The sequence below is a fragment of the Meriones unguiculatus genome, chromosome 19 (assembly GCF_030254825.1).
Source record: "Meriones unguiculatus strain TT.TT164.6M chromosome 19, Bangor_MerUng_6.1, whole genome shotgun sequence".
In the NCBI taxonomy this organism is placed as follows: domain Eukaryota; kingdom Metazoa; phylum Chordata; class Mammalia; order Rodentia; family Muridae; genus Meriones; species Meriones unguiculatus.
Genome location: NC_083366.1, coordinates 41,959,912 through 41,986,039, shown reverse-complemented (window position 1 = coordinate 41,986,039; position 26,128 = coordinate 41,959,912). Strand labels below are relative to the sequence as shown.

Here is a 26,128-nt window from a genome sequence, read left to right as displayed (position 1 = left end):
TGTGGCTGATATCCTTTCTGATGGGATGAACGGGTGGACAGCTGGTGGAGTCGATGGATGCATGACAGACAAATCGAGTGATGAATATACAAAGCACTGTGGGAGCACTATGAGAAGCGAGACAAACTGTCATTTTAACTTTTACATTTTAACAACACGGAGATATGTTTAACAATTTTTAGCCTTTTTTCTATGGAATGGGAATATGCCTTATATCTTTCTTTGAGTCACTTCTTCAGTGGGGCCTCTGCACAGCTATCTAAACTGGTTTTCTCTTTATTGCATCTCATATTGTTCTGAAGTTTCTTTCATTTTTATCATACTCTGTAGTTACCTGCTGACTTATGAATTGTTGGACCAACAGTTGTCTCCTGCCATAGCCCACAAGCATCAAAGGGATGCCTGTCTTTTTACTCATTTCTGCCTCCCCCACCCCCCAGGGCTCAGTACCCAGTCAGACACCTGGATACTCAATCATCATCCAAGGTATTCACAACAGACGCAGAACTCTTCCTGAGTAGTGATCAAGGAAAGAAGCCACATGGGTGTTCCAAAACAAGTGCTTTAGAGCAGGAACCATCTTACATCTTTAATGGAAATTTCAGCTTTTCAGATTTTATACTAGCAAAGCACACTAGCTGCAAATGTGAAGAGCTGGGTTCTGACCTTAGTCTTGCTACCAACTTTCCCTGTGACCCTGGGTCAGTTATTCAGTTACAACAGGTCTCTGTTTAACCACTGCTTGTCTTTTCTGCTATGAGAATGAAGAGCAAAGACTTGCATGGTGTGTATGCAGATGGAATTCTGCCACAAGGCTCAAGAAAAATAAGAGAACAAAATACAATTCTTAGGGCTGGAGAGATGGTTTGGAGGTTAAGTTTGGTTACTATTCTTGCAGGGCACACAAGTTCAGTTCCTAACAACTACATTAAGAAGGTCAAAATTGCCTGTAGTTCCAGTGTCAGGGCCTCTGACACCCTGTCTAGCTTTGGCAGGTACCTGCACTCATGTGCACATACCCCCCCACAAAGGCACGTACAGACACCTAAAAATAAAATAAACCTTAATAAATGAATTTCCAAACCCTTAAATGCGTGGGTTTCCTTTATTACTTTCACGTTGATATTCTTCAACTACTGACATGCAGATTCTCACTCCTCCACCCTGAGAGGCTAGATTCTCTATGCTTGCGTCCCCTGTGGTTGTGACTGAATGGCCCTCTTCAGGTTAATACTCACCCATTCCGTCACGCTGCATCCCTGACGCCTGGCTCAGTCACGACAAGCTGTGCTGGGTGCCAGCAGTGCCACACAGTGTCATTGTACGGCTAGCCAAACGGTCACAGGGAAACTGTCTCCTCAGGCACACCACCTTCCACGCGTGGGGGGCCTCCGTTAAAGCTGCCCTTAGGATTCTCTGACCACAGGGCACAAGGGTCGGAATCCATAGCTCAGAGCAAGCAGGTGCGCACTGTCCCTCTTCTGCCATTTGCTCAGTGGAAGGAAGCCCGTTACTTCTACGCCTCATGTTTTCTAGTTTGTTTTGTTGTTGTTGTTATGGAGTTTATTTGTTTGTTTAATTTTAAACACAGAAAGCAAGGGTACCTGCATTATGTCCTCAGGATCAAATTTGAGAGAAGGAAAAGAGGGAAGGAGGAGAAGAAGGAAAAGAGAAAATATAATTTCTGAACCTAAATTCATGGGTCTTATTTTGCTTTTCACTATTTAGGTCCTAAAGAGACTTGGCACAGCGGGGCCTTAGATGGGCACTGAAGCCCGGCCACCAGGATGGGATCTTCATACACCCATTCTCTTTTCCCCAAACCCCACTCTTGGAACCCCTTTCCTCAACTGAATCCACTAGAACCAGCACTAGCACTCAGGGGGAGTGTTCAGACTCTGTTTTTTGGTTGTTGTGTACTGGGTATTCGGTTTCAGGCTGCTCGTAACCTCCCAGGCAGTTTTCTTTCTTTCTCCCAGAGGGTGCAGAGTGTGGGAGGCAAGAGCTTTGCCATAAACAGTACAGTCTCCATGAATGAGTGTAAGCTCAACAGTACAAACACAACATTGTCTTTCTTAAGAATGTCATGAACTAAAATAGTAGAGAAAGAGAAATACATGTCCACTAGCAGGCAATAGCACTGCTCACCAAGCACTTACAACACACGAGAGCACAAATGCCACTCAGCTAACCGGAGTAGGATAGGGATGTTAGATCAGTTCTGATCACTCCTGTTGAAGCCACTGAGGCCTCGGTCAGAAAGACCTGCTACAGCAGCATTCCAAAACGCAGTGGAGCTAGGGATAGGGCAGGGTTAGGAGATGGGCTGCAGTGCAGACTGGAGGTTAGGGGTGAGCTACAGGACAGACTGGAGGTTAGGAGGTAAGCCATAGCATAGATGGGAGGTTAGGGGGTAAGATTCAGTGCAGACAGGAGGTTAGAAGTGAGCTGCAGACCGGAAGTTAGCGGGTGAGGTGCGGTACCGACTGAACTGTTAGCAGAGGAACTAGTTTTTACATCACAGGCACATCATCAATCCTTTCTCAGGTAACAGTGAAGGCATGACCAGGGAAAGCTTCTGGGGTGGAACTAAGCATTTAGGATGATTCTTGTTTGTTTTGTTGTTTTCAGGGGACTACAACCAGGGGTCACCATCTTTTACCTAAAGTTCCTTTTCAGTCTTTGTTAGACACAGGGAACAGGACTACCTAAGTCCTCTGGTGACCTCACAAGGTTCTCAGAGCTTTATGAACTACTACTCAGCCTATAACCACAACACAAGTTGCACCATACCCACACAAGGAAAAGGTTTTAAATTCTATATTCCAAAAGCATAGTTTTTGTTTAGGACTTCAGTTGTGACATTGAAACTTTCATAATATTTCACATAGTTGCTTATATGCCTCTAGGTAGCTAAGATTTGCTCCTCTGGATTTAATTGAAACCCAAAGGATGGTTCTATAGAGAGACAGAACACTAATGAGGAAAGCTGATACTTACGCTCCCTTTAGATTTCCTGGATCCAGCCATGGGAGGTAGTGAAGAGGCTTTCTGACTGTGGAGACAAATTGCAATGTGAATGTCTGGATGTTAGTTACAAATGATGTATGACAATCATTTTAACCTGTTATCATCACCCAGAAGTCCCTGCACACTGACCCTTGTGGTTAGTGCCATAAAAATCTCAAAATTCCATCCTAAATCATTTCTAATGGTTTCCTGGATATGGCCTGGCTTGATGCTTACAAACAAACTTTTAATACAAGTTTTTTTTTATAATAGTTTTAATTCAAATTTCCAAACTTTCTATTTGTAGATTTAAGCTAAATTTGTATTTGTATTTCTTAAGCTAAGTGACAACTATGCCCTTCTATTTGTATTTCTTAAGCTAAGTGACAACTATGCCCGATTAAGTCAAAAGTAATAAATCTGTTGGACATAGTGGCACTGTCTATTAATCCTAGCCCTAAAGAACTAGAGTTTAAGGTATCAAGAGTTCAAGGCTAACAAGGTTACACAAGACAACTCTGCCTTGCTTCAAAAATAGTAATAGTTAGCCAGGCATAGTGGTGCATGCTATAATCACTTAGGGAGGCAGAGGCAGGCAGATCTCTGTGAGTTCAAGGCCAGCCTGGTCTGCAAAATGAGTGTCCAGGACACAAGGCTATACAGAGAAACCCTGTCTCCAAAATAAATAAAATAAATACTAATAATTATAATACTGACTTTTAAAAATAATGTCTACTATACACATTTGTGATGGAAAAATAATGAAAGATGCTGGTATTTCTATTTAGAGAGTTTTTAAACTGGTCAGTTATCACATCCACATCATCATAAACAACTTCTTCATAAGTTTCAGATGTCTGTGTCATCAGGCAAAAATCCACCTTGAAATCTGTCTCCAAAATATAGGACACACATATAATGGTAAACCTTATTAATGCGTTTGAGACGAGCCAATGAGCCTCAGTTTTTACCTTACCACCGTGTGCCTGTGCTCATAGCAGGCTGGCCAGTGTTGCTAAACAGTTGTTAAAGAATTGGATTTTGTGAGTTGGGTAATCAGCAACCAGTTTACTAGCAAAGAACTCTAGGTTCATGAAGGCCTGGGCTCTTGAATAGTCCCAAAAGCCCTAAAATGTCATCCTGCTACTCGCAGAAGCCTAAGCTAACCCCCGCATCCTCACAGGAGGCAAACTAATGGAGAACACACTGGTGATATCCTGCTTTGCCACTATAGAGGAGAGCCACGAGAAGGCAATGCTAAGAGCCGAGAGGCCCTGAACTCAGTATGAGCAACAGAGATGCACCCACTTTGAAGGCTCAAGGCTCTGCTGCACAGATGCCAAGCCACACATGACACCCTCACAAAGTGCATCTCCAAAAGAAAAAAAAAAAAAATCCATGCTCATCATGTGTAACTAAAGTGCAAGCCTTGCTGAGGAGATGGCTCAGTTGGATGAGGCACTTTCGAAGCATGAAGACTAGAATTCGAGTCTTCCGTACCCACAGAAATACAGATAGTCACAGAAAGTGGCTTTGTAATCTCGGGGCTCAAGATGCATAGATAAGGGTTCCCTGGGACAAGCTGCCTTAAGCTGAATCAACAATGTCTGGGTTCAAATAAGAGACCTTGCCTCAGAGAATAAATCAGGGAACAACTAAGAAAGACAGATGTTAACCTCTGACCTGCACATGTCCACGTGCCCACATACAATTAAACACGCACGGGGAAGTCTGACACTCAGCCTCCTGTTTGTGTAAGTACAACTATATTGCTTTTATATTTTATGGTTTTTAAAGGGATATAAACCAGATGGGGCTGGACACGTCTGTCACCCCAGAGGTGGATGCAGAAAGAGCATGAGTTCAAGGCTGCATAGCAAGTTAGAGACCAGTTTGGGCTATGAGACCCTGTCTCAAAGTTAAATAAATAAATATGAGTGTAAGCTACTGTAAACTTCTATCCAAACCAACTGAAGCCTCATTTGTTCTGGCTGCACTGTTAGATGCTAAAACTGCCTGTGAGGTTTATACAGAGAGTTCATGATCCATTATCTTCTTCACAAAAATGGAGCTTTGTAGCTACTTTAAACTTGGTGTAATGCAAAGGTGCTGAGTGTTTCACAAATTCTAACAGTATTTTTTATGCAACAGCTTTCAATTGTGAAGGCCATCCGTCTAACTGAGGAATAAGACTTGGTTACAGAAAATACTCTTTTGTTTGGTTTTGAGAGAGGCTAGCCTCTAACTCACTACATAGCTAAAAATGACCTTAACTTCCTGACCCTCCTGCCTCTACCTCTGCGCTGGGAATACCGTGTGCATCATTACACCTGGCAATCAATTATACACCTGTTTCTGTGTTCCAAATGTGAAGGAATGCATGAGTTAGTGGCCTTTCTTCTCCCTCTGCACACTCTTGATCCCCTCCTCCCTTTACACCTGTGTCTCTCCAGTGCTACCTCAGACAGTAACTACAGAGTGAGAGTAAGAGGGCAAAGGTGAAGACTTACCCGTAAGGCCTTCTCATTGCTGACTTGTCAAAAAGTAACTCACTGTAAGGTAGTCTCTTGAACTTATCTCTGCCAACGGCCACGTAAAACTGCCCGTTCTCCAGCTCTGCCCCATTCTCAACCAGTTTTCCCTCTAACGTATAAAGCCTGTCAAAACACCAAGACCAAGTATTAGAATTTACGGAGCTTCCAGAATCATAACTAAGTAAATGCACTTCGTTCTTGACATGGCTCAACTGTTACTCTTCCAGTTACTGACTGTGAAGTCCACAGACTCAACAGGAATTCCCCTGCATACCAGGGAGCTGGGCACTCTCTGGCGGAACATGCGCCTGGCAGCACAGAGGCCCCTTCTGGTACCATAGGGAGGTTTTGGAGAAAGGAGAGAAGTCACTTGTATAGAATGGGTTTGTGTTTTTGTTTCCTATTATTTGGGGGTAGGGCATGTGCTGACCAGGTGGTGAGTGTGGTGGAGGCCAGAAGACAGCACTCAGGAGTTGGTTCTCTCCTCCCAAGAATCATGCTCAGGACTTGAGGCTCATGCAGCCAGTGCATGCCTTCGCTCACGGAGCCGTCTCGGCAGCCCCACAGTGTGGTGTTTAAGTCAAGCTCAGCTTCCACTCAAGACTGACTGACTGATGTTTCGTCCACACTGTTGGTGTGTATTTTCTTGGGATGGTCATAAGCCAACAAGCTTCCCGCCCCAGTCCCGGTTAAGGATAGCCTCTGGCCAAGGTACTACAGCCAAACTCACAGAACTGGGTCAGGAAAAAAGAGGTGAGAGGGAAGCGGGGCAGGGGCAAGGCAGCACTAATGACGCAGAACTGCATAGCAGGCATGCTTTTGTCTCCTTTTTTTAGCCATGCCTAAGCAGGAGAGTGAGCACAATCCTCCTAGAGCCGGGGGGGCCGTGAGCCTCCTTTACTGTAAAACTGCGGCTGTACCTGAAATTAATATGTTACCTATTGTAGAAACACAGATTTCTTTTACTAGATGGATTAAATTACCTACACAGTTTTTTAAAGAGAGGAAGGTAGGACACTGGAAAACTAAACTAAGACTATAAGGCAAATTTGAAGATTATAAACAAAAGACAGTAGTTGGTAGGGTTTCAACATAATATTAGAAAAAATTTTCAAATTCTTATATGACACAGTAAGGAAAATAACAATAATAAAAATTTTCTAGCACTAGCAAACCTGAGGCAGGAACATCAAGAGTTCAAAGCTATCCTGGCTACATAGTGAGTTCCAAACTGGCTAGCCAGGACTACTACCTTGTCTCAAAGGGGGGGGGGAATGATCCATTGATCTATCAGCTGACCAGTTCATATGATCCAAGAAGAGCACTGAAATCCACAAAAGCCCTGAAAAGTATTAGTTCTTAGTTAGCGTGTAGATGCTATAACATCTTTTTATTATGTGATATTTCTAACTTTTCATAAGTCTAAAGACCAGCACAAGCCAGATTTCTGCTTGAGCTACTTCACAAAGACCACCAATCCTAAGCAAAGGCACTGTAGCCAGTCCATCATTAAATAGATAGATAGATAGATAGATAGATAGATAGATAGACCTTGTCCTGTCCCTGATAGGGTGCCCAATGTACCCCAGACTCTCTCCTATCTACTGTAGGGTACCCAGCAGCACCCCGCCCTCTCCCCTGTCTATAGTAGAGGATCCAGCAGCATCCCAGTCTCTCTCCACTGAATGGAGAACCTGTTCCTGTGCCCAGTTGTGCTCACCAAAAATGGCTCTAGACACAGATGCGTGTCCCCTACAAGCAAAATCACACCTGGCTGAGAACCACTGGCCAAGAGCCAGCTAGCCAGCCATTCTTCACCCTCTTTTCTCCAAAATAGATCCCAATCAGCTGTTAATTGTTACACTAGAAATTAAAAGGTAATGTAGCTCTGGACTCCAGGACCTCCCAGCCAAGACTGGCTGGTTTAGTCTGCAGTATTGAGTAACCTGTGGCTTTATTATGCGTCTTGAATGTTGCCCTTTTGACCTCTTTCCTTTTGTTGTCTCAAAGCACAAGAGTCATGAACAAGAAGTTGAACCAGTTTCTGTGCAAGCTATTGGTGAATTAATCTATGATGCATAACAGAAAGACATATTGATGTTTTACTATTAAATAAATATACTGATGAATAACACAAAGACTTACCAATGTAAGACTTACCTTTCCTTCTCTTAAGGAAAAGTGGGCTTCTCCAAATGAACAGCACCAAGTCTACCATTGATTTAATAATTAAGTTTCTCGGTTGAATGTGTTAGCTGACACCTGAGATTACAGCACTCAAGAGACAGAGACAGGAGGTTTGCCAAGAGTTTGAAGCTACAGACTGAGTTCCAAACCAACCAAATGTATATAAAGCGAGACCTTGTTTCAAGAAAGAAAAATTAATTTCTCTAAACACTCAGGTATGTGAGAAATGTGTGTTTTTACTTCCACTAGTGTTTGCATATCTACTCATTTCTACCTAAGAATTTGTTCATGTATAAGAGAAGATACATTTAGACAAGAAATTGTATAGTCTGTGTAGTTTATATCATTTGTTGGAGAAGTCAGCATTTATGTGGATGTCAAAAGATAAACCTATATGTTCTTTAAAAACTGTGAATAACTAGTGATGTTGACTTCCCTACTGAAGTTAAAATAAACCCAAAAGCATCTAAGGGTTAAATAAAAGTTAAAAGCACAAGATGAAACAACATAAAATTATTTTTATAATCCCAGAGCCAGGAAGATTGGAGCTAGTGATAAATTGATGAACAAAGGAAAGATGTTTTTATAAAAAACAAATAACGAAAACGCAAACTGAAAACATATTTGAAACTTACACAAAAAGGGCCCAACTTCTCTAATACACAAAGTGTGGCTGAAAACCACTGAGACAAATATGTAAAGACCGCGACAGGGGTGTAAAACATGTCACTTATTTTGAAAGTAGTGTTGGAGCTAAGGGTATCAGCTCCAGCCAGCCTGCTAGGTTTTCCACACAGCCATGCTACCCAGGGTCTGCTTAATCTTGGATATGTAACTTTCCTCTCTGGGTCTCATATGTCTTATCTATTGAAAGATGATAACACTACTTAGTTCATAAGAACACTGAGTTAATTCATTTAAAATGTAAAGTGATTACAAAAAAAATATCTAGAATGGAAGAGGAGAAATCATCAGGCAGTACTGTATATCAACTAAAATAAAAATCAAGAAATGATGAAAGCCGCCTGTGTGTGAGTGCAACGTAAGTGTGTTATGTTATGAGCATGTGAAGTGGTACACTTGGCATATACACACTTAAAAGAAGGTCAGAGGGAATCACATGGTCCCTGTTGCACCACTCTTTATCTTATTCCTTTGAGACAATGTCTCTTACTGAATCTGGAGCACAGGTGGCTGACATCCCGCCCCAGAGACCCCCGTCTCTGCCTCCTGAGTGAATGGTTTGTGGGTGCCTATAACCCTAGTGCTGAGAAACAGGCAGAGACAAGAGGATTACCAGGGCTTTTTGGCAGCCAGCCTAGCTCGGGCTTCAAAGAAAGTCTCTCAATGAGGTGAAAAGGAGAGTGACAGAGCAAGACACACAACACCTTCTCACTTCTGTGCTCACACATAGGTCACGTATTACACAGACACATGAACACACATACACATTCACACACTCACACATACACACGCGCTACACGCAAGAAAGAAATGAGAGAGAAAAGGAAGGAGGGAAGTATGAAGAAAGGAAGAAAGGGAGGGAGGGGCAAAGCTCACTGTATATACCGGTACATGCAGAGTATTTCTGGTTCTAGGGTGCAAAAGCTACTCATGAAAGGGATAGTGGCCTGAGGTGGAAGGAATACTTTTAATTTGCACTTTCTGTCCTACTTGAATTTTTGTCATACATTAAGCATTATTTTCAATTAAAACAGTTTCTACTTAAGTTTTCAGTGATGATAAAACTCTAAGATAAACATGCATTCAACTCAAAGACATGAGGTACAATCATTTGGGAATTTACTCTAAGCTGTGGCTGTGCTTTGATACGTGCATTGTGGAGGAATTTTAATTAAGAACATGACTGTTCTGGCAAGAGATTTCATCCAAAGACCTTCTAGGTCTGTGTGATCAGGCTGGAATACAGACATGCCTTTAATCTCAGGAGACAGAGGCAAGCAGATCTCTGAATTCAAGGCCAGCCTGGTATAGAGCAAGTTTCAAGTAAAGAAAAGCTTAGGTCCAGGCATGCCTTTAATCCCAGCACTTAGGAGACAGAGGCCTACAGATCTCTGAGTTCTAGTAAGTGCTGTTTAGGCAGTTTGGTTGAGTCAGTGACTTGAGAGGCAGTGCAGTGGAGCTGAGTTCATGGTAGTTCAGTTCATGGAATTCAGAGGCAGTTTTACTGGAAGAGTTTTACATAGACAAGTTGGAGAGAGAAAAAGCTAGACGCAGATAAAGACAGAACGAGTCAGAAAATAAGGAATCAGAAGATTAGAACAGACTGCTAGAGTTAGTATGAGGCCACTCAGAGCATTTCAGTCAGAGGCCAAGAGAGAAGCCAGATTGAATCAGTCAGCTTGGAGGGGAGTCTGAGACAGAACAGCTGAGTTGAACCAGCCAACAAGAGTTCAGAAAGAACTAGAAAGGGTGCATTTATTCAGCAGTATGTCTCAGAGGCTGATTAGATTGTATGGAAGCTAGAAGCTTCCCAAACCAGCCTGACTGGGGTTATAAGTTAGCTGACAGGGGCAATAAGCCTCTGAGATGACAAATCAGAAAAATAAAAGCCACTTTTACGGTGCATGCACGTGTGCGTGTCTGTCTGTGTGTGTGTGTGCGTCTGTGTGTGGGCATGTCTGGTGTGTATGCATCCAACAGGCAAGAACGTGTTCACTGGTGCGGTGCATCAGGAAAAATAAAGAGGAGATAGGTCCTGAGGGGACATTATGGGAGTATGTATTTGCGTGTCCATGTACATACACACTATAAATACACTCAACGCATTCTGCACATCTATGTGTTACTTCAGAGCTACATGTTATTTGTCCTCCAAGTGACAAAGAGATGATTTCAGGGCCAGTGGGATGGCTCAGTGACTAAAGGTGCTTGCTACCAAGCCTGAAACCTGATTTTGAACCCCAAGACTCACATGGTAGAAGGACAGGAATGACTTCCAAATGTTGTCCTCTGGCTTTTACATGCGTGCTGTAGCAATGCCTCTCCCAAACACACGTAAATGAGTAAATACATAAACGTAGGAAAAATTTTAAGAGGTAATTTCATAGGCTAAGCCATGGTTTAAATGTGCACTTAAATTTCACTGAAAATGTTTTTGGTTTTCATTTTGGATCATCTCATTTACCCTCTCTCACCTGTCACGTCTGTAAGCCTGCCTATTCTTCCTAGCATCTGATACATTTGCCTGAGACAGACAGTTGGAGCCACTGAATAAACAATGTTGCATCCTTGGGGAAAAGGACTTAACTAAGAGTAAATAAGCTGGTTCAGGCCAAGAAGTCCTTCTCCCTTCAAACCGTATGATGCTTGCTTATTCCTCCACACTGAAACAGCAGGAGAGGGTGAAGTTTCCTGGTGTGTTTCAGAAGACCAAAGCCTATTTGAAACAACCCCACTGAGATACCATTATATGTAATAGTCTTCATAGAGAGAAACTAAGGCACATTAAGCTCAACAGGGTCTGCCAAACTTCAAATCTAGAGACCAGTGACTCCAGAGCGTCTGGGAACATCTTCAAGGATCCCCAAGCCACCCCACCTGTGGAAAGACGTGACGCACCTGTGGACAGCCCCACTCCGCAGAGTTATTTTTTCTGTGACCATTTGTAGTACGTGATCCCATTGACTTAAGGCTTTTCTGGGGATGAGGAGGCGAGAAGCTGGGCTTATGAGGTCTCCATTTGCAATCAAGCTGTGGGGAAAAAGAAAAGAGGCAACACATCTAACAGTTATGCTCATAACATTCAAATTCCAAACCCCAAGAAAAGTACACAGCCAATTAATTCTACCCTGAAATCGGAAGGGCTCCAACTTACAAAATTGTACAAGGCTCGTGCAGCGACTTCCTGAAGCGGGCAGACACATTGATCCTGCTGTGGATGACAGGCTTCACCTTTGGAAGCAAAGCAAAGGGAAAGAAATCACTAGCTTCCTAATGCGGAAACTGGGCAGTATTTGTTACACTCAAGTGACTAAGGTAATGCCATCTTGTTCTGGCTCCATTTTGTGTTTGCTTAGACAAGTTCTCAGCCCGTTCTCCACTCCACATAATGGTCAGGTATGCCTTGGCAATACATTTGAGATTTCAGAGGTTATTAATAAAAATAATTAAACTTTATAAACTAGAAAAATGTAAGTCAAAAATAATTGGCATGTTATGTCTAAAGTACTGTGTTCTGCCAGGAATGAAAGTTTCAAGGTTACTGTCATGCTAATCTAACTTCTGACCGTTGTGGGATCTGCCTTTAAAAACTCTGTATCCCTGAGCTTGGGCACCAACAGACTTTTCAGAGGCACAAGCCAACTCTAGGTCTGGCCATCGATAAAAAGACTTAAAACCTTTAACTGGCTTAATCAGCGTAGTTGTCGATAACTATCTAAATGGCTCACTTCAGTGCCTCTGGTAAAGCCTTGCTTTCTTTCCACCTAGACACACTCTAAATTCATCCTCCCTCAGTAACTAGAAGCCCTCGAAGAAGCTCTCCAAAAACTAAAAGAAAAAATTATTTGTTAAGCCCTACACAGACTTATTATAATCTATGCCAAAGATCCAAACACATTAAGGCAACTTTTTAAACAATGCTTTCCAAAAAAACTACAATCAAATAACCCTATACAGTCCTGAGTTCTGAAGTGCCCTCTCCTGCAACTGTAGGACTATTTCTTGTCATCTCCGCTCCCCATTCTTAGCACACCTGCTGTGTGTGCTAAACCCTCTAGTCCCACCTCATCCCACCTAAGAGATCTTTCTCATCTTCCCTTCATCCTACGTACATCACGCTATCAGTCATTACTCTGGCCCCTCTGCTCTTACACCTGAGGGACTCTGATTACCTTCCATTCTCTTTTACTCTTTAGAAAGGCTCTCTATTTCAGGTTCCCCTCAAACTCACCAAAAAACCAAGGATGGCCTTGAATTTCCTCATTCTTCTGTCTCCATCTCCCAAGTGCTGGCATTACAGGCATGAGCCAGAACACCCAGTTTATGAGATACTGAAGACCAAACTCAGGGCCTCATGATAAGCATTCTATCAACTGACCTATATCCCCAGCCCTATCTCCCTATCTCCTTTTGCTTCTGGAGTCTACAATGCACTTAGAACCACACAGCCCCGTGGTAAAAAGTATTAGAAGAAATGCTTGACCAACCTTCCACTCACTCTTCCCAAGACAATAATGTGTAGGAATAATGTTATTGCATACTGTGTAAAGATTCAAATGCTGATATCTATACCCACCATATCTGTTTGCAAGCCTTGTTCTGAGAATCTCCTTTCTCAATGTTATGTAAACACTGCTCCCCAACTGTCCTCTGATGTGCCAATAAAGCAGCTTAACAGTCAATTGCTGAGCAGGGCAGAGAATAGGGCTGGACTTCCTGACAGCCAGGAGAGGAGAAGAAAGAGAGAAAATAGGGGATTCAGCCACCGGAAGGGGTTCAGGAGACACGAGAAAAGTTAAGATGCAAGTATCTCGGGGTTTTACGCTAAGATATTGTAGAGGATTAAGAATAGAGTAATATTCCTCAGCTGTTTATGCCATAAAGTTTATTAAGCAAATATAATAATCTAGTCTCAATCATTTGGGTGCAATCCAGATTAAAAGAGAAACTGCCAAACTCACAATTTTAAAACAGCCACTAACAATAATGGATAATCTAAGGCCTTACCTATCATGATAAATATACACACCAGATCATTTTGTTTAAAACTTCAAGAACATAGAAGCTGAGGCTGAAGAGATGACTCAGGAGTTAAGAGCACTGGCTGTTCTTCTGAAGGACCTGGGTTCTCAAAACAGCAGCTCAAAACTACTTGTAATCCAGTTTCATAAAATCTGACACCCACACATACAAGCAAGCAGAACACCAATGTACATAAAATAAAAATAAATAAACCATTTTTTAAAAAGAAAGAAAATAGAAGTCAAGAGACATTAAGGCCTCTGCTTCCCTTTCTTCCACAACCCAGCTCTCCCATCTCTCCAGCCCTTTCTCCTTTCTATCCATCTCAGAAGAAGAATCAACTTTTATAAGACTATGCTTCCTATCTATCTATCTATCTATCTATCTATCTATCTCCTTCATTTGACACCAACTTCCACCCTACCTTTTCTTCAATATCCTGATATCTGGTTTCCATCTTTCAATCATGGTCCAGAACCAGGCTCTGTCTTGATGAGATGTCATCAGTCCTCATCTCCTGCTGAAGCCCTGCCCTCCTCATAAGCTGTGTGCTTTTACCTAAGCAGCTTGCTGCTGTCCCTAAGGCATGCGCTGTGTCCATTTGTGCCTTTGCTCTCCTCATCCCTCTGCCTAAAATGTCCTCCCTATTTCTCTAAGTGAAATTGCCCTTCCTCTTCAAAGCCTGACTGCACTATGCCCCATCATTTGCCTTCTCAGGCGGTGGCTGAAGCTGCTGCAGCAATACCAATCCAATGGCAGTACTTATGGTTTAGGGGTGAGGTCCCCCATTATACTAATTTGCTTTTTATTGGTATTAGAAACACCATGACCAAAAACAATTCGAAGAAGAAAGGGTTTATTTGGCTTACATTTCCCTATCACAGTCCATCACCGGGGAAAGTTAGGGCAGAAACCTGGAGGCAGAAACTGAAGCAAAAATCATAAAGAAATGCTTCTTATTGGCTTGCTTGGCTTGCTCTTTTACACTATCCAGGACCACCTTTCTCAGAGTTGGCATCATCCACAGTAGGTTGAGCCTCCCAGATCAATCATTAGTCAAAATAATGCCCCACAGACTTGATTACAGCCCACTCTGATGGAGGCATCTTCTCCCTCTTTCCAGATGACTAGTTTTGTCAGCTTGACAAAAACTAATAAAAACACCCCAAAATTGAAAATAAAATGTGTAAGTAAAGGACAGCAATTTTTCATATAAACAGCTGTCACCCATTACACTTCACAAGAAGGACTATGCTAATTTCCACACACTACATTTCTTTTCATCATCAAAATAACTCACTCGGGTATCATTACTATAGACATCACTACATAAAAAAGCTGCAGCTTGATTAACTTGTCTATTTAAGAAGATGTATAACGTTTGCCTTTCTGAATGAGGATTGATCATCTTACCCAGGGTCCTCCTTCTTGATTAGCTTCTTTAGGTGTACAGATTTTAGTATGTTTATCCTATATTATATGTCTAATAGCCACTTATAAGTGAGTATATACCATGTGCGTCTTTCTGCTTCTGGGATACTTCACTCAGGATGATCTTTTCTAGTTCCATACATTTGCCTGCAAATTTCCTGATTTCCTTGTTTTTAATTGCTATGTAGTATTCCACTGTATAATGAACCAGGATTTCTGTATCCATTCCTCAGTTGAGGGACATCTGGGTTGTTTCCATATTCTGGCAATTATGAACAAAGCTGCTATGAACATAGTTGAGCAAATGTCCTTGTACACTTGAGCCTCTTTTGGATATATGCCTAGGAGTGGTATAGCTGGATCTTGAGTTAGCACTATTCCTAATTTTCTGAGAAAGAGTCAGATTGATTTCCAAAGTGGTTGTACAAGTTTATATTCCATCAGAAGGAGGAGAAAACAGGGAACAGGACAGGAGCCTACCACAGAGGGCCTCTGAAAGACTTTACCTAGAGGGTGATCGAAGCAGATACTAAGACTCATAGCCAAACTTTGGACAGAGTGCAGGGAATCTTAGGAAAGAAGGGGGAGATAGAAAGACCTGGAGGGGACAGAAACTCTACAAGGAGAACAACAGAACCAAAAAATCTGGGCCCAGGGGTCTTTTCTGCGACTGATACTCCAACCAAGGACCATTCATGGAGATAAACTAGAACCCTTGCACAGATGTAGCCCATGGCAGCTCAGTCTCCAAATGGGCTCCCTAGTAAGGGAACAGGGGCTGTCTCTGACATGAACTCAGTAGCTGGCTCTTTGATCACCTCCCCCTGATAAGGGAGCAGCCTTACCAGGCCACAGAGGAGGACAATGCAGCCAATCCTGATGAGACCTGCTAGGCTAGGGTCAGATGGAAGGAGAGGAGGACCTCCCCTATCAGTGAACTTGGAAAGGGTCATGGGAGGAAATGAGGGAGGGAGAGTGGGATTAGAAGGAGATGAGGGAGGGGGTTAGAGCTGGGATACAAAGTGAATAAAATGTAATAAATTTAAAAAAAGAAGATGCATAACTGAGTGTATTCTGTAGCTCCAGCTCTCAGGAGGCTGAGGCAAGAAGACTATGAGTTCAACCAGTCTGGGCTACAGGGTGAGACACTGTGGGAAGAACCATGGGAAAACAAAGGAGGAGGAGGAAGAAGGGGGGATAAGGAAGAAGAAAGAAAATGAAGGAAAGAGAAGGAATAAAATAAAAGGAGGGGGAAGAAGAGGAAGGAGGGGCAAGACAGGAAGAAGGAAGAAGGAGGGGAAAAGGGTAAAAATGAGGAAGAGGAAAAGAAGAGGAAGGGGAAATGTTTAAAGATAAAAGAGGAGGAGGGGGAGGAGCAGCAACAGCAGTTGTTAGGGAGGGCATATAAGGGGCTATTGGCTGCACTCTGCAGGTTAAATAGTTAGCCTTGGATATTGCATGGCAGCCTTTCCTCTAAGAAACGATCCATGTTTAAGGAAGAATTCTGCCTTTCTCCTTAATGGTAGCAACTTTTCCAATTTTATTCCCACGGGTTGCTATCCTTAAACTGATACTTGTAATGGTGCTGATGTTTTTAAGTTTTTAAGTTTTTATGTAATTCATAGGCCCGAACAAATTCAAGTACCCGAAGACATACACAGTAAAAAGGAGCTGTCCCTCCCAATCCTATTCCATAGCCACCAGGCTGGAACCAAAATTATCAATGTCCTTCAAAGAGGGTCTTTGCATATTATCTAGAAAAGATATAACAGACATGTCGATTTTAAGCTAAGTGATACAGGGATGTGCCCATCCTACATCTTGCTTTTTCTGTTTAGTGATCTGCCGTGGAAATTGTCTCACACTGGTACTTGGAGGGAGAGTTGCTTCACTTAAGCCAACTGTCTGAACTGCACCCCACCAAGGTCCGTAATTCGATGATCCTCCCCAGAAGCAGTCCCTTCAGTTCTGTCTCAGTGTCTACTACTCATTTGCATAAATATGAAAGTTTATCCACACAACCAACTATGACAACAGATCATCTTCTGAGATAAACAGTAAGCAACTTCTTTAGTTCAATGATGCTTATGACAAGATTAAACTGATCTGAAGAGTCTCCTCGTTTGCTAAGCTCATACCTTTGCATAAAAACCTGGACTTGATACACAAGTCGTTCTATCTGAGACAGGACTGGGGCTTATGGAGTCTTAGAAGACAGTAAATCCCTTCATAGTCTGGTTGCTTGTTCTTAGGTCATAACAGTTTAGGTGTGAACAAAGCTCGACCCAAGGGCAGGACAGGCCTTTCTGCCTCTGTGTCTCTCACAGTACCTTCCTCCCAATCCTCCCACCTCCTGAACACAACTATACCTCCTTCCGGACAGCTCAGCTGACAGCTGCTGGGGTGTCCATGGTTCTCTGCTGCCCTTTGTTTTGTTTCTTCCCATAGCACTTACTGCCACCCAAGTGCGCTGTGTTTACTTGGCTTACAATCTCCAACTCCATTATTTTAGCTACGCTCAGCTTTACCCAGTAGTGTAGTCAACATGTTCTAGGTCATTGGCAAGTTTTCCGTGTGTACACCTTACCACGTAATCACTGCTAGTTTAAAACCTTGTTGTGTTGTTCAATTAAAGATAAAGATAATTAACTTATATAAAGAAATGGTTTTAAAGCTCTTATCTAATTTTTTCACTTTAGTAATTTAGAGAAATAAATACATAGTTATAAAATAATTTTATAACTTTATTCTGAACATAAAAGTTGGTGCTTGAAAAAAAATCACAGCATTTGTGTGAATACTGGTTATTTTCTCTATGGTTATTTTAGGCATGGCAAAGATAGTCTCTAAGGGTTCTTGATTAACCACCTAAATTGAAGACTAATCTTAATGATATCCAGCCCAGTGATAATAACTAAATAGCTGCATTGTCATTTTCCAAAAGACCAATAAAAGTATCTGAAAAACAAAATAATTCCTGAATTGAAAAATCACTTAAGAATATCATATGAATCAATTTACTTTTGAAAAAAAAAATGTTGTTCTTGTTTTGAGGCAGATTCTTACGTTGCCTGTGTTCACCTCAAATTTGCTGTATAGCCAAGACTGGCCTTGAACTACTGATCTGCCTGCCCCCACCTCCCAAGTGCTGGAGTAACATGAGTGTGCCCCACACCCAGCTTATCATGTTATGTTTCTAAATGGCATTTTAAATAACATCACATCTAAATGTAAAATAAATTAAACCAAATCAGCTGGGGAGAAGTGTTGGATGATGGAGTTCTTGTAATGAGAGGTCTTATAATTGTATCAGTTCTCTTATTAGCATATACAATTTCCCTTGACCTTTGACATAAACAGTATTTACATGAGATGAAGTATCCAAATGCTGGCTCTGGTGGAGTGCCACCAAGGCTGGAGGATAAGGAACTCCCCCTCAGACCCTGTGGACCTGGAATAGGTCACACAGGTCAGCAGGCAACCTGCAACTGAGACCAAACCAAATGGGCACCACTCATTTTCTGTGGGAATGAATATTCTTGGAGGAGAACAGAGTGGAGCAGCAGTCATGAGAGACTGGTAAGGACATGGCTGGGAATAGAGGGAGCAGGAAGAAGCGCAGTAAGTCACAGCAACACACAACTAGGGAGGAGGGGCTAGATCTGGGTCTCTATAGCACATACTGTGGTTTAGTATGAGATGTCCCCCACAGGCTCACATGTCCCCATCCAAGGACTAGAAGAGGACAAATTCCTAACACACCAAGAAGTAAGGTACCAGAATGAGTCAGAAAGAGACAGGCGGATGATTTTGACCAAGTAAGTCCTCATTTCTGCTCATGAGTAAAGGAAATGAAAGAGTAGATGAGGGAAGACAAATAATAGGAAGGGAGGGGAATGATAAACAGGTAGATGAGTGGTAAATAGATAGAGATAGCTAGATGATAGGTCTACAGATCACTGATAGCTATCCATAGATGAATGAGACAGATGATAGATGATAGCTATAAGCGTAGGCAACAGTTAAAAGTAGACAGCTGTGGGGCACGTGAAGCAGGGAAACCAGCCTGGAATGACAGATAGCTGATAGAAATAGATCTAATTGATAAATAGATGATAGATTGATAACTGATAGACCATAGATAGACAGATGTTAGATAAATGATGGATTAGCTAAATTAAGCAGAAAATGTATCTGTTAATCTATCCATCAATGCGGAGAGGTTAAAATGATCCTGCTAAGTTAGCCCAAAGAGCTGCTTAGTGAACTAATTGTCACGGTGGCCGCTGCACTCCCTGCACTGCTCCCTGGGGCTGTTAACTGGCGCTTGTCACCTTTTCAACCCCGGACCAAGAAAAGCAAAGTCAGCCCAAGGACCCAAGGGAGCAAGTGGGATGGATTCACACAACTCACCTCCTGCAAAAACTCCTTACACTGTTTAAGGATTTCGTTTGCTATAACTCTCTAAAGTGATGATCTATTGAGAGAAACAACTGTTCTAAAGTTAACCATTTGCCAAATACAGGCCAACACACACTAGGTTTTAACTTACATGCCTGCTGGTATATATTTAAGGGATTTTGAAAATCTTTGAGGAAACTTTGTTACTTTGCAAATATCACCCAGCATCAAAGAGGAAACAAAGTCTTTTGCAAAATATTTAATCAATTTTCATCTTCTTTAAAATAAAGTTTCAAAGAGTTTAAAGACAAAAAAGTGAGAAATAATTTACCTAGCAATCAATATAACAAACATTCCAGGTATAAATCGACCTAAAGAAAATTTTAAAAATCATTGAAGAGGCTGGCCATGGTAGGGTAAGCCTTTACTCCCAGCATTCTGAAAGTAGCAGCAGGTGGATCTCTGTGAGTCCAAGGCCAGCCTAATCTACATAGTGAATTCCGAGAAAGCCTGATCTATCTACACAAAGAGTCTCTGCCCCCTCTAGAAATTCACTGAGGGTGTAGCTCAATGGCAGAGAGTTTGCCTGAAACATATAAAGCACTGGGCTTGATCCCCACTAACCACCCCCAAAAGAAGAGTAACAGTTGTCATCATCATTCATTATCCCAATACCTCTACTTTCAATGGAATAAAGGATGGGTAAAAGCCTGTGGCACAGTGAGTACACACTGCATGAGACTGAACCTCCTCTGCTGCTGACCATGGGGCTTACAAGACTTTGGAAAGAGCCTCCATCAGAGGATATTTCATTCTGGGAACAATTCCTAAACTTAACAGATAAGCCATTTGTCTTAGAAATGCTCAAGGCACAGAGCCTGAAGAAAGACATCTGAAAAGGAAAGACTATACAGCAAGAAGTGGAGACTGTGAGCAACTGTTTCACAAGGATGCTTGACTCCATAAGAAAAATGTAAGAGACAGGCTCACTCCTGCTTAGAAGGGACATTACAGGAGAAAGTTGCATCTGCCAATACAAGGGAAGCGTGAAAGCATTTTTAAAGCCACATAAAATAACTGAAGTTTCAGAGAAATCTAGATGATCTAAATTCTAGAGAGAATGATCTAAGTGAGAAGAAGTCTAAGATGGTTTGCATGGCCAGAATGACAAACCTTCTGCCAAGAGTTGGCCAGAGGATGGGCTGGCATTGTAGAGAAGACTAGCACACAGTAGTGCGTCCACACCACCAACGAAGTCTTCTTCACCTGGAGCCGTCTTCGGGAACACAGAAGCGTAACAGAAGCTAGGAGCAAGGCAAAGAAGCAGTGACAAGCCCCACGGCAAGGATGGCTGGAGGTGGGGCTAAGTAATAGATTCTCCAAGGGCATATAAAACTAACAGTTGGACCAACTGTCAAGAGACATCTCTAAATCTCATCAGGATTAATTCCCAAGCCCTGAGAAGTCCTAATTTTACCCTTGTAATGTTTGAAAGCACTGATATAGTGAAGGCAGGTAAAACTGTCTCGAGCCTTCACTGAAACCAGTTTTAGGCTGGGGGATGACCTGCCCCATTTGACCAACCCCTTTTCCGGCATCCACCCAACAAGGGAGGCAAAAGTAGTTTCTTCTGAGGAAAAGTGTTATCTGATTTTCAATTTCTATACATAACAAAACACTTACAAAGAGACCTCTAAACAACAAACACTTCAAAACAATTCAAACAGAGGGGGAAGAGAGCCTGTTGTCAGAGGTGGGAGGAACAAAATCAAACCAGAGATGGCCAATGATGTTGAGATGGGCAAAATAACTGTTATAAATACAATTAGCAGCTTGGCGGCAAAGGGTGAGGTATATCAAACAAGACTCATGTTACATGGAGAGATCTCGACTGTAAATTAAACTTCAAAAAGAAACAAATAAAAATTCTAGAAGCAATAAACCAGAACACCTGAAGTGAAGAATTTATTACATAGACTTAGCCACCTAGACACAGCAGGGTGTGCCTGAGGAAGTAGCTTTTGAAAGAGCATACAAAGCCAGAGAGAGGCTGTGCTGGTAAGAACGCTTGCTGCACACACCCAGCATCCTGAGCCTGGGGCTCACATGGAAAGAAGAGAACCAAAGCCCTGTGGCTACCATGACATGTGTGCATGCTGTGGGTGTTAATGTTTTAATAAAATATTAAACAATAAATAAAACATTAAAATAAAATCAATTTAGCTCCATAAAAATTAGTTTCATTAATTTTATTTAAAAAACAAGAAATGTAACAAAGACATTTTAAACACAAAAAAGCCAAAAGAATTTACAACAGAGTCATACTTCCAAAAACAAAAACAAAATAAACTGTAATGGGAGTTTTCAGACAGAATGGAAATAATTAGAGACACAGAAGCCCGGGTGTACATGAAAGAATAAAGGATATTGGAACCATAGTGTTTATTTTTGTGAAAAAAGTTTTAAACCAAAACAATAATTCACAAAATTACTAACATACATTATTAGAAGCAAGTTATTTAATATAAACACAAAAATATGAGTGATGATACACGGAATTATACTATTAGAAAGTTCTTCAAGACCTAAGAGAATATTATTTGAAAGCAACTGAAGTTAAGGATATATATTATAAACACTAAAGTAATTTTTCAGATCTCAAATATCATAACAAAACACCAATTATACAGATAAAAAGTTCAATATTTCAAATGCCTCATGAATCCAAAGAAAGCGGGAAAGACCAAACAAAACCCAATGTTAGATGAAGCAAACAAAAGCAAGTAATAATATGATAGATTCAGATCCAATTGTGCCCATAACTCACTAATATAAATGAATTACAAATTCCAGTTGGGGCAGAATCAAAGAGACAGCATAAGAAAATAACACTCAACTGCATACCATTAACCAGAAACACACTCTACATATAAAGATAGGAACAGATGGGAAAGCATGAAAACATACTAACTGAATGTTAAGCAAGTCAATCCAAATGGTTTGATCAATGAAACAGTATAGGAGATATATAATGCCCATTTTCTCAATTAATTGACACAGATAATACATATATTTACTTATAAAGTTGGGTATTTCTTTTTAAAGAGTTGTACTTTTTATTACGTATATATATATATATATATATATATATATATTTGTGTGTGTGTGTGTGTGTGTGTGTGTGTGTGTTGCCTGTCTATGGGTATGTGCCCACCAGAGTCCACAGAGGGCACTGATCCCTTGGGGCATCGTGACAGGCAGTTGCAAGATGTCTGATATGAGTGCTGGGATCTATCTCCGTCCCTCTGCAAGAGCAGAGTTTGCCTTTAACCACAGAGTCATAACTCAGCCCCCTCAAAGAATACAATATATCTACCACATATTTGACACATTAAATACATTTGTGTGGTGTTACTGTGTTATTTGAAACTTCAGAAAATTAACCTTCTTAAGATCAAATATTAGCATTGCAGAATACTACAACACCAAGCTGTTTTTATCTCATGATCTGCTTATCGTATCAAAGGGAAGATATCTAATAGACTATTCAGCTAAAGAATCTACCATAATTTAGCAGTATGTTGTTTCTGATCCACTTTTGTTGTGGCCATTCTGTTTCCTATGCTAACTCCTCCTCCTCTGGACCCACAATTAAAGGTGAGCATGGCCCTCTCTAGGATTCCATCCCTGCCCTGTTCTCTTCTTAACCTAAATGTCCTCCTGGACAAGTTTATCCAATTCACAGCTATTAAACATAATTGTATCCCTGCCAACAAAGTTTCTATCTATCTGCTGTCCAGATCTTTCTCCTGACACTGAATGTGTATATCTCACTGACTAAGTTTTCACTGAGTCACTGTAGCATAAAAGTTTGTTTTGTCTCACTCCATATTCAAAGATAACTTGTACTTTTTTCTAAAGCAGCTGAAAGACAAAACGTACTGCTGAACAGTCACCACAAAAACTCAATGACAGGTCCCATAACTCCACCTTCCTCAAAGTTGCTTCATCTCCTCCTCCTCTGTGCCCCACCCCCAGCCAAGACCCAGTCTTAGGACCTCACAAATCCTCTCACAATTTCCTGCCTTTCCTCTCAGTACAGGTCCAACCATGCAACCTCCCAGTGCAAGAGCCTTCAGAGGCTGCCCCTGCCTCCAGTGAAGGTGACAACCTTGGACTCAGAGATTTGATCTCATGTCCTCTGGCCACACCCTGCATGTATCTTCCACTAATGTAATATACCCTTCTCTATTAAGTAACTATTGGACTCTCTCTCTCTCTTTTTCTCTCTCTCTCTCTGTCTCTGTGTGTGTGTCTCTCTCTCTCTCCCTACTAAGCACCCTCATCATAGTTCCCATTCCTGGTACTGTGTCCAAAGGGACATAGAACCCTTCAATTAAACAATAATTAGGATGAGTTTTTTGGCACAAATCATCCTCAGAACTCAACCAAAAACTTCGTCCCCTTTGCTTTTCATAATATCTTTATAGGGCAACCCCTTATTTTCTAAAATTCTATTTCTATAAAATGCTTTCAACTACATCCACATTTATTACTAAAATATACCTTACAAAATTAGCATGGTTCTGTTTTTTTATTTTTTATTATATCTTATTCATTTATTCCAGGGCAGGGATGCACAGCTGCCACACTAGGTGTGTGAGGCCAGAGGACAACCTTTGGGAGTGGTTCTCTTGTTCTACCACGTGGGAACTTAGGTCATTTGACCTGGTGGCAAGTGCCATTACCCAGTGAGCCATTTCACCAGCCATATGGTTAACATTCTAATCACAGTGAGCCTCCTCACATCTCAGGAGCCAAAGAAGTCTTCGCCTAAGCCCCTTATTTCTCATCCCAGCTTTCTCAGTGTGCCATTCAGCCTGCTAGTGGTGTCAAGATAAAATTGGCCAGTAACAGAAAGAACTGGCATTGCTTGTAGCTGTCTAACTGAGGTCTTTATTGGGTTATGTGAAGATGAATAGATGCACATATTCTCTCTATTACCAGACAGGCTGTCCTTATTCAATGATATCTAATCCACTCACGTTCCTGGATCTTCAGCTACTATTGTCAAATATACTTAAATGACCTCATAATATAATTTTTTGTGCACACAAATAAAATGAAAATTGAAGCTTACAGAAATTCTAGATCCCAGAGGTGGTGGCAGAGCCAGCCCCCGACTGAATATTATTTTACTGTTGAGCCATGGTGATTTTTTTTTAAATTCCAACTAGCCTAACTTCGGTAAGAATCTAGTCACAGAAGGTGTTGCTAATTACAGCAAGCAAGGTGCCTAGAATGTCTCCAGAGGCTCCAATTAGTGACGGAGCTGATGAAACACCTTGGCTCTGCCCGAGTCCTGCACAGGTCCCGGCGTTGTGCCCAGCACAGGCACCAATCCCCAGGAGATGGACTACAGCTCATCTGTCAGGCTGGTTTAGCATCTCTTACTCAGATGGTTGCTCCTCTGCCAAATACGTTCACTATGAAGTGGGTTTATACATCTGTCTGTTGCTATTGTCTAAGTGGAAGTCTTCCTTTCTCTGGAGCGGAGAAACAATTCAAAACAAATTAGTAAATAATTCAAGCTGTTCGACACACAGCAAGATGGAAGAGTCATATTTAATTTAAAAGTGGCCCAAAACAGGGCTGGGGTGATTGCTGGGTGAGGAGCTGAGCTGGCTCTCCAGAGCTCATGGGGGTGTTTAAAAAGCCAACTATGGTTGTGTACATTTATAGTTCTACAATTGGTGAGGCAAAGACAGGAGGATCCCCAGAGACTGATGGCTAGCCAGCCTAGCCTACTTGATGAGTCCCAGATCAGGGAGAGATTCTATCTCATAAAAAATAAAATAAAATAAAAATTTTTAGAAATGGAGCGCCAACAAGACGTCTTAAGAGGGGCAAAAGTGATTTCTATACAAGCCTAAAGACCTGAGCTCAATAGCTGGAACCCACAGTGAAAAAAGAGAACTGACTCCCAAAAGTTGTCCTCTGACCTTTACATGAATAAAACAGAGTGCATGCCTGTGTACGCACACAAACCAACATGCACACACACATATATACATATACACACAAACACACACATTTCATAATTCACACACACATGCACACAATCTAAAAGATAAAATACCTATTACAAAAATTAAGTCTTTGCTTGAAACACTTTTAAATGTATGTGTGTACTGAACAAATGTTCATATTGCTAAGTAAGTCTTCAATCAATTTTGATACAATTAAATCTATTTCCCAGCATGTCTAATGATTATAACCCATTGACATTAGTCTAATTTTCTCTTTATTACACTCTGTGGAATATTTTGAAAGATATGTTAACCCTGGGAACTCCTCATATGCAATGTTAAACCACTGGCTGATTACTTTAATCTAAAAATGATTAATTCAATGGGCACTTTGCCTTATAGAGAAACCAGACAGTACTTGAATACTGTCAAGGCATTCATAAGTAAGTCTGTGTGGGTCCTCCTAATGCTATGCTGAAGAGAACAATATGACCCCTATAAAGTTAAAAAGTAACTAATTAACCAAGAGAACTCTCAGAAGTTACAGGAACTGCCACTAACCAAGCATTTAAAAAGAACGCCCTTTTTGGACTGTACTTTTTATTTGCATTTCCTTCTTACTACAATGTGCTTGTTATCTCTCCATTCGTGGCTGATTTGTTTTGTTTTCACAAATGGGTTTAGGTACCAAACTAATCTGGGCAGCAGAATATACATTTCCACTAAGAATACAGAGACACAGTATGGACAATAATACCAAATGAAAATGGCCATGGCAGGGGAGGGAAACATGTAAAATTGGAAAACACCTTCACAGAAACTGGGTTTCCT

General features: G+C 41.4%; 1 protein-coding gene across 1 annotated transcript in view; it reads right to left on the bottom strand.

Annotated features, from left to right (window-relative positions):
* Dcdc2 (doublecortin domain containing 2) overlaps positions 1-26,128 on the bottom strand; it is a 169,695-nt gene that overhangs the window by 104,727 nt on the left and 38,840 nt on the right. Inside the window, exons 4-7 of the mRNA XM_021641386.2 lie at positions 11,569-11,645; positions 11,313-11,444; positions 5,520-5,666; positions 3,001-3,055 (exon numbers count right to left, since the gene is read on the bottom strand). Coding sequence (XP_021497061.1) covers positions 3,001-3,055; positions 5,520-5,666; positions 11,313-11,444; positions 11,569-11,645 — 411 coding nt within the window. The remainder of the gene's footprint in view (positions 1-3,000; positions 3,056-5,519; positions 5,667-11,312; positions 11,445-11,568; positions 11,646-26,128) is intronic.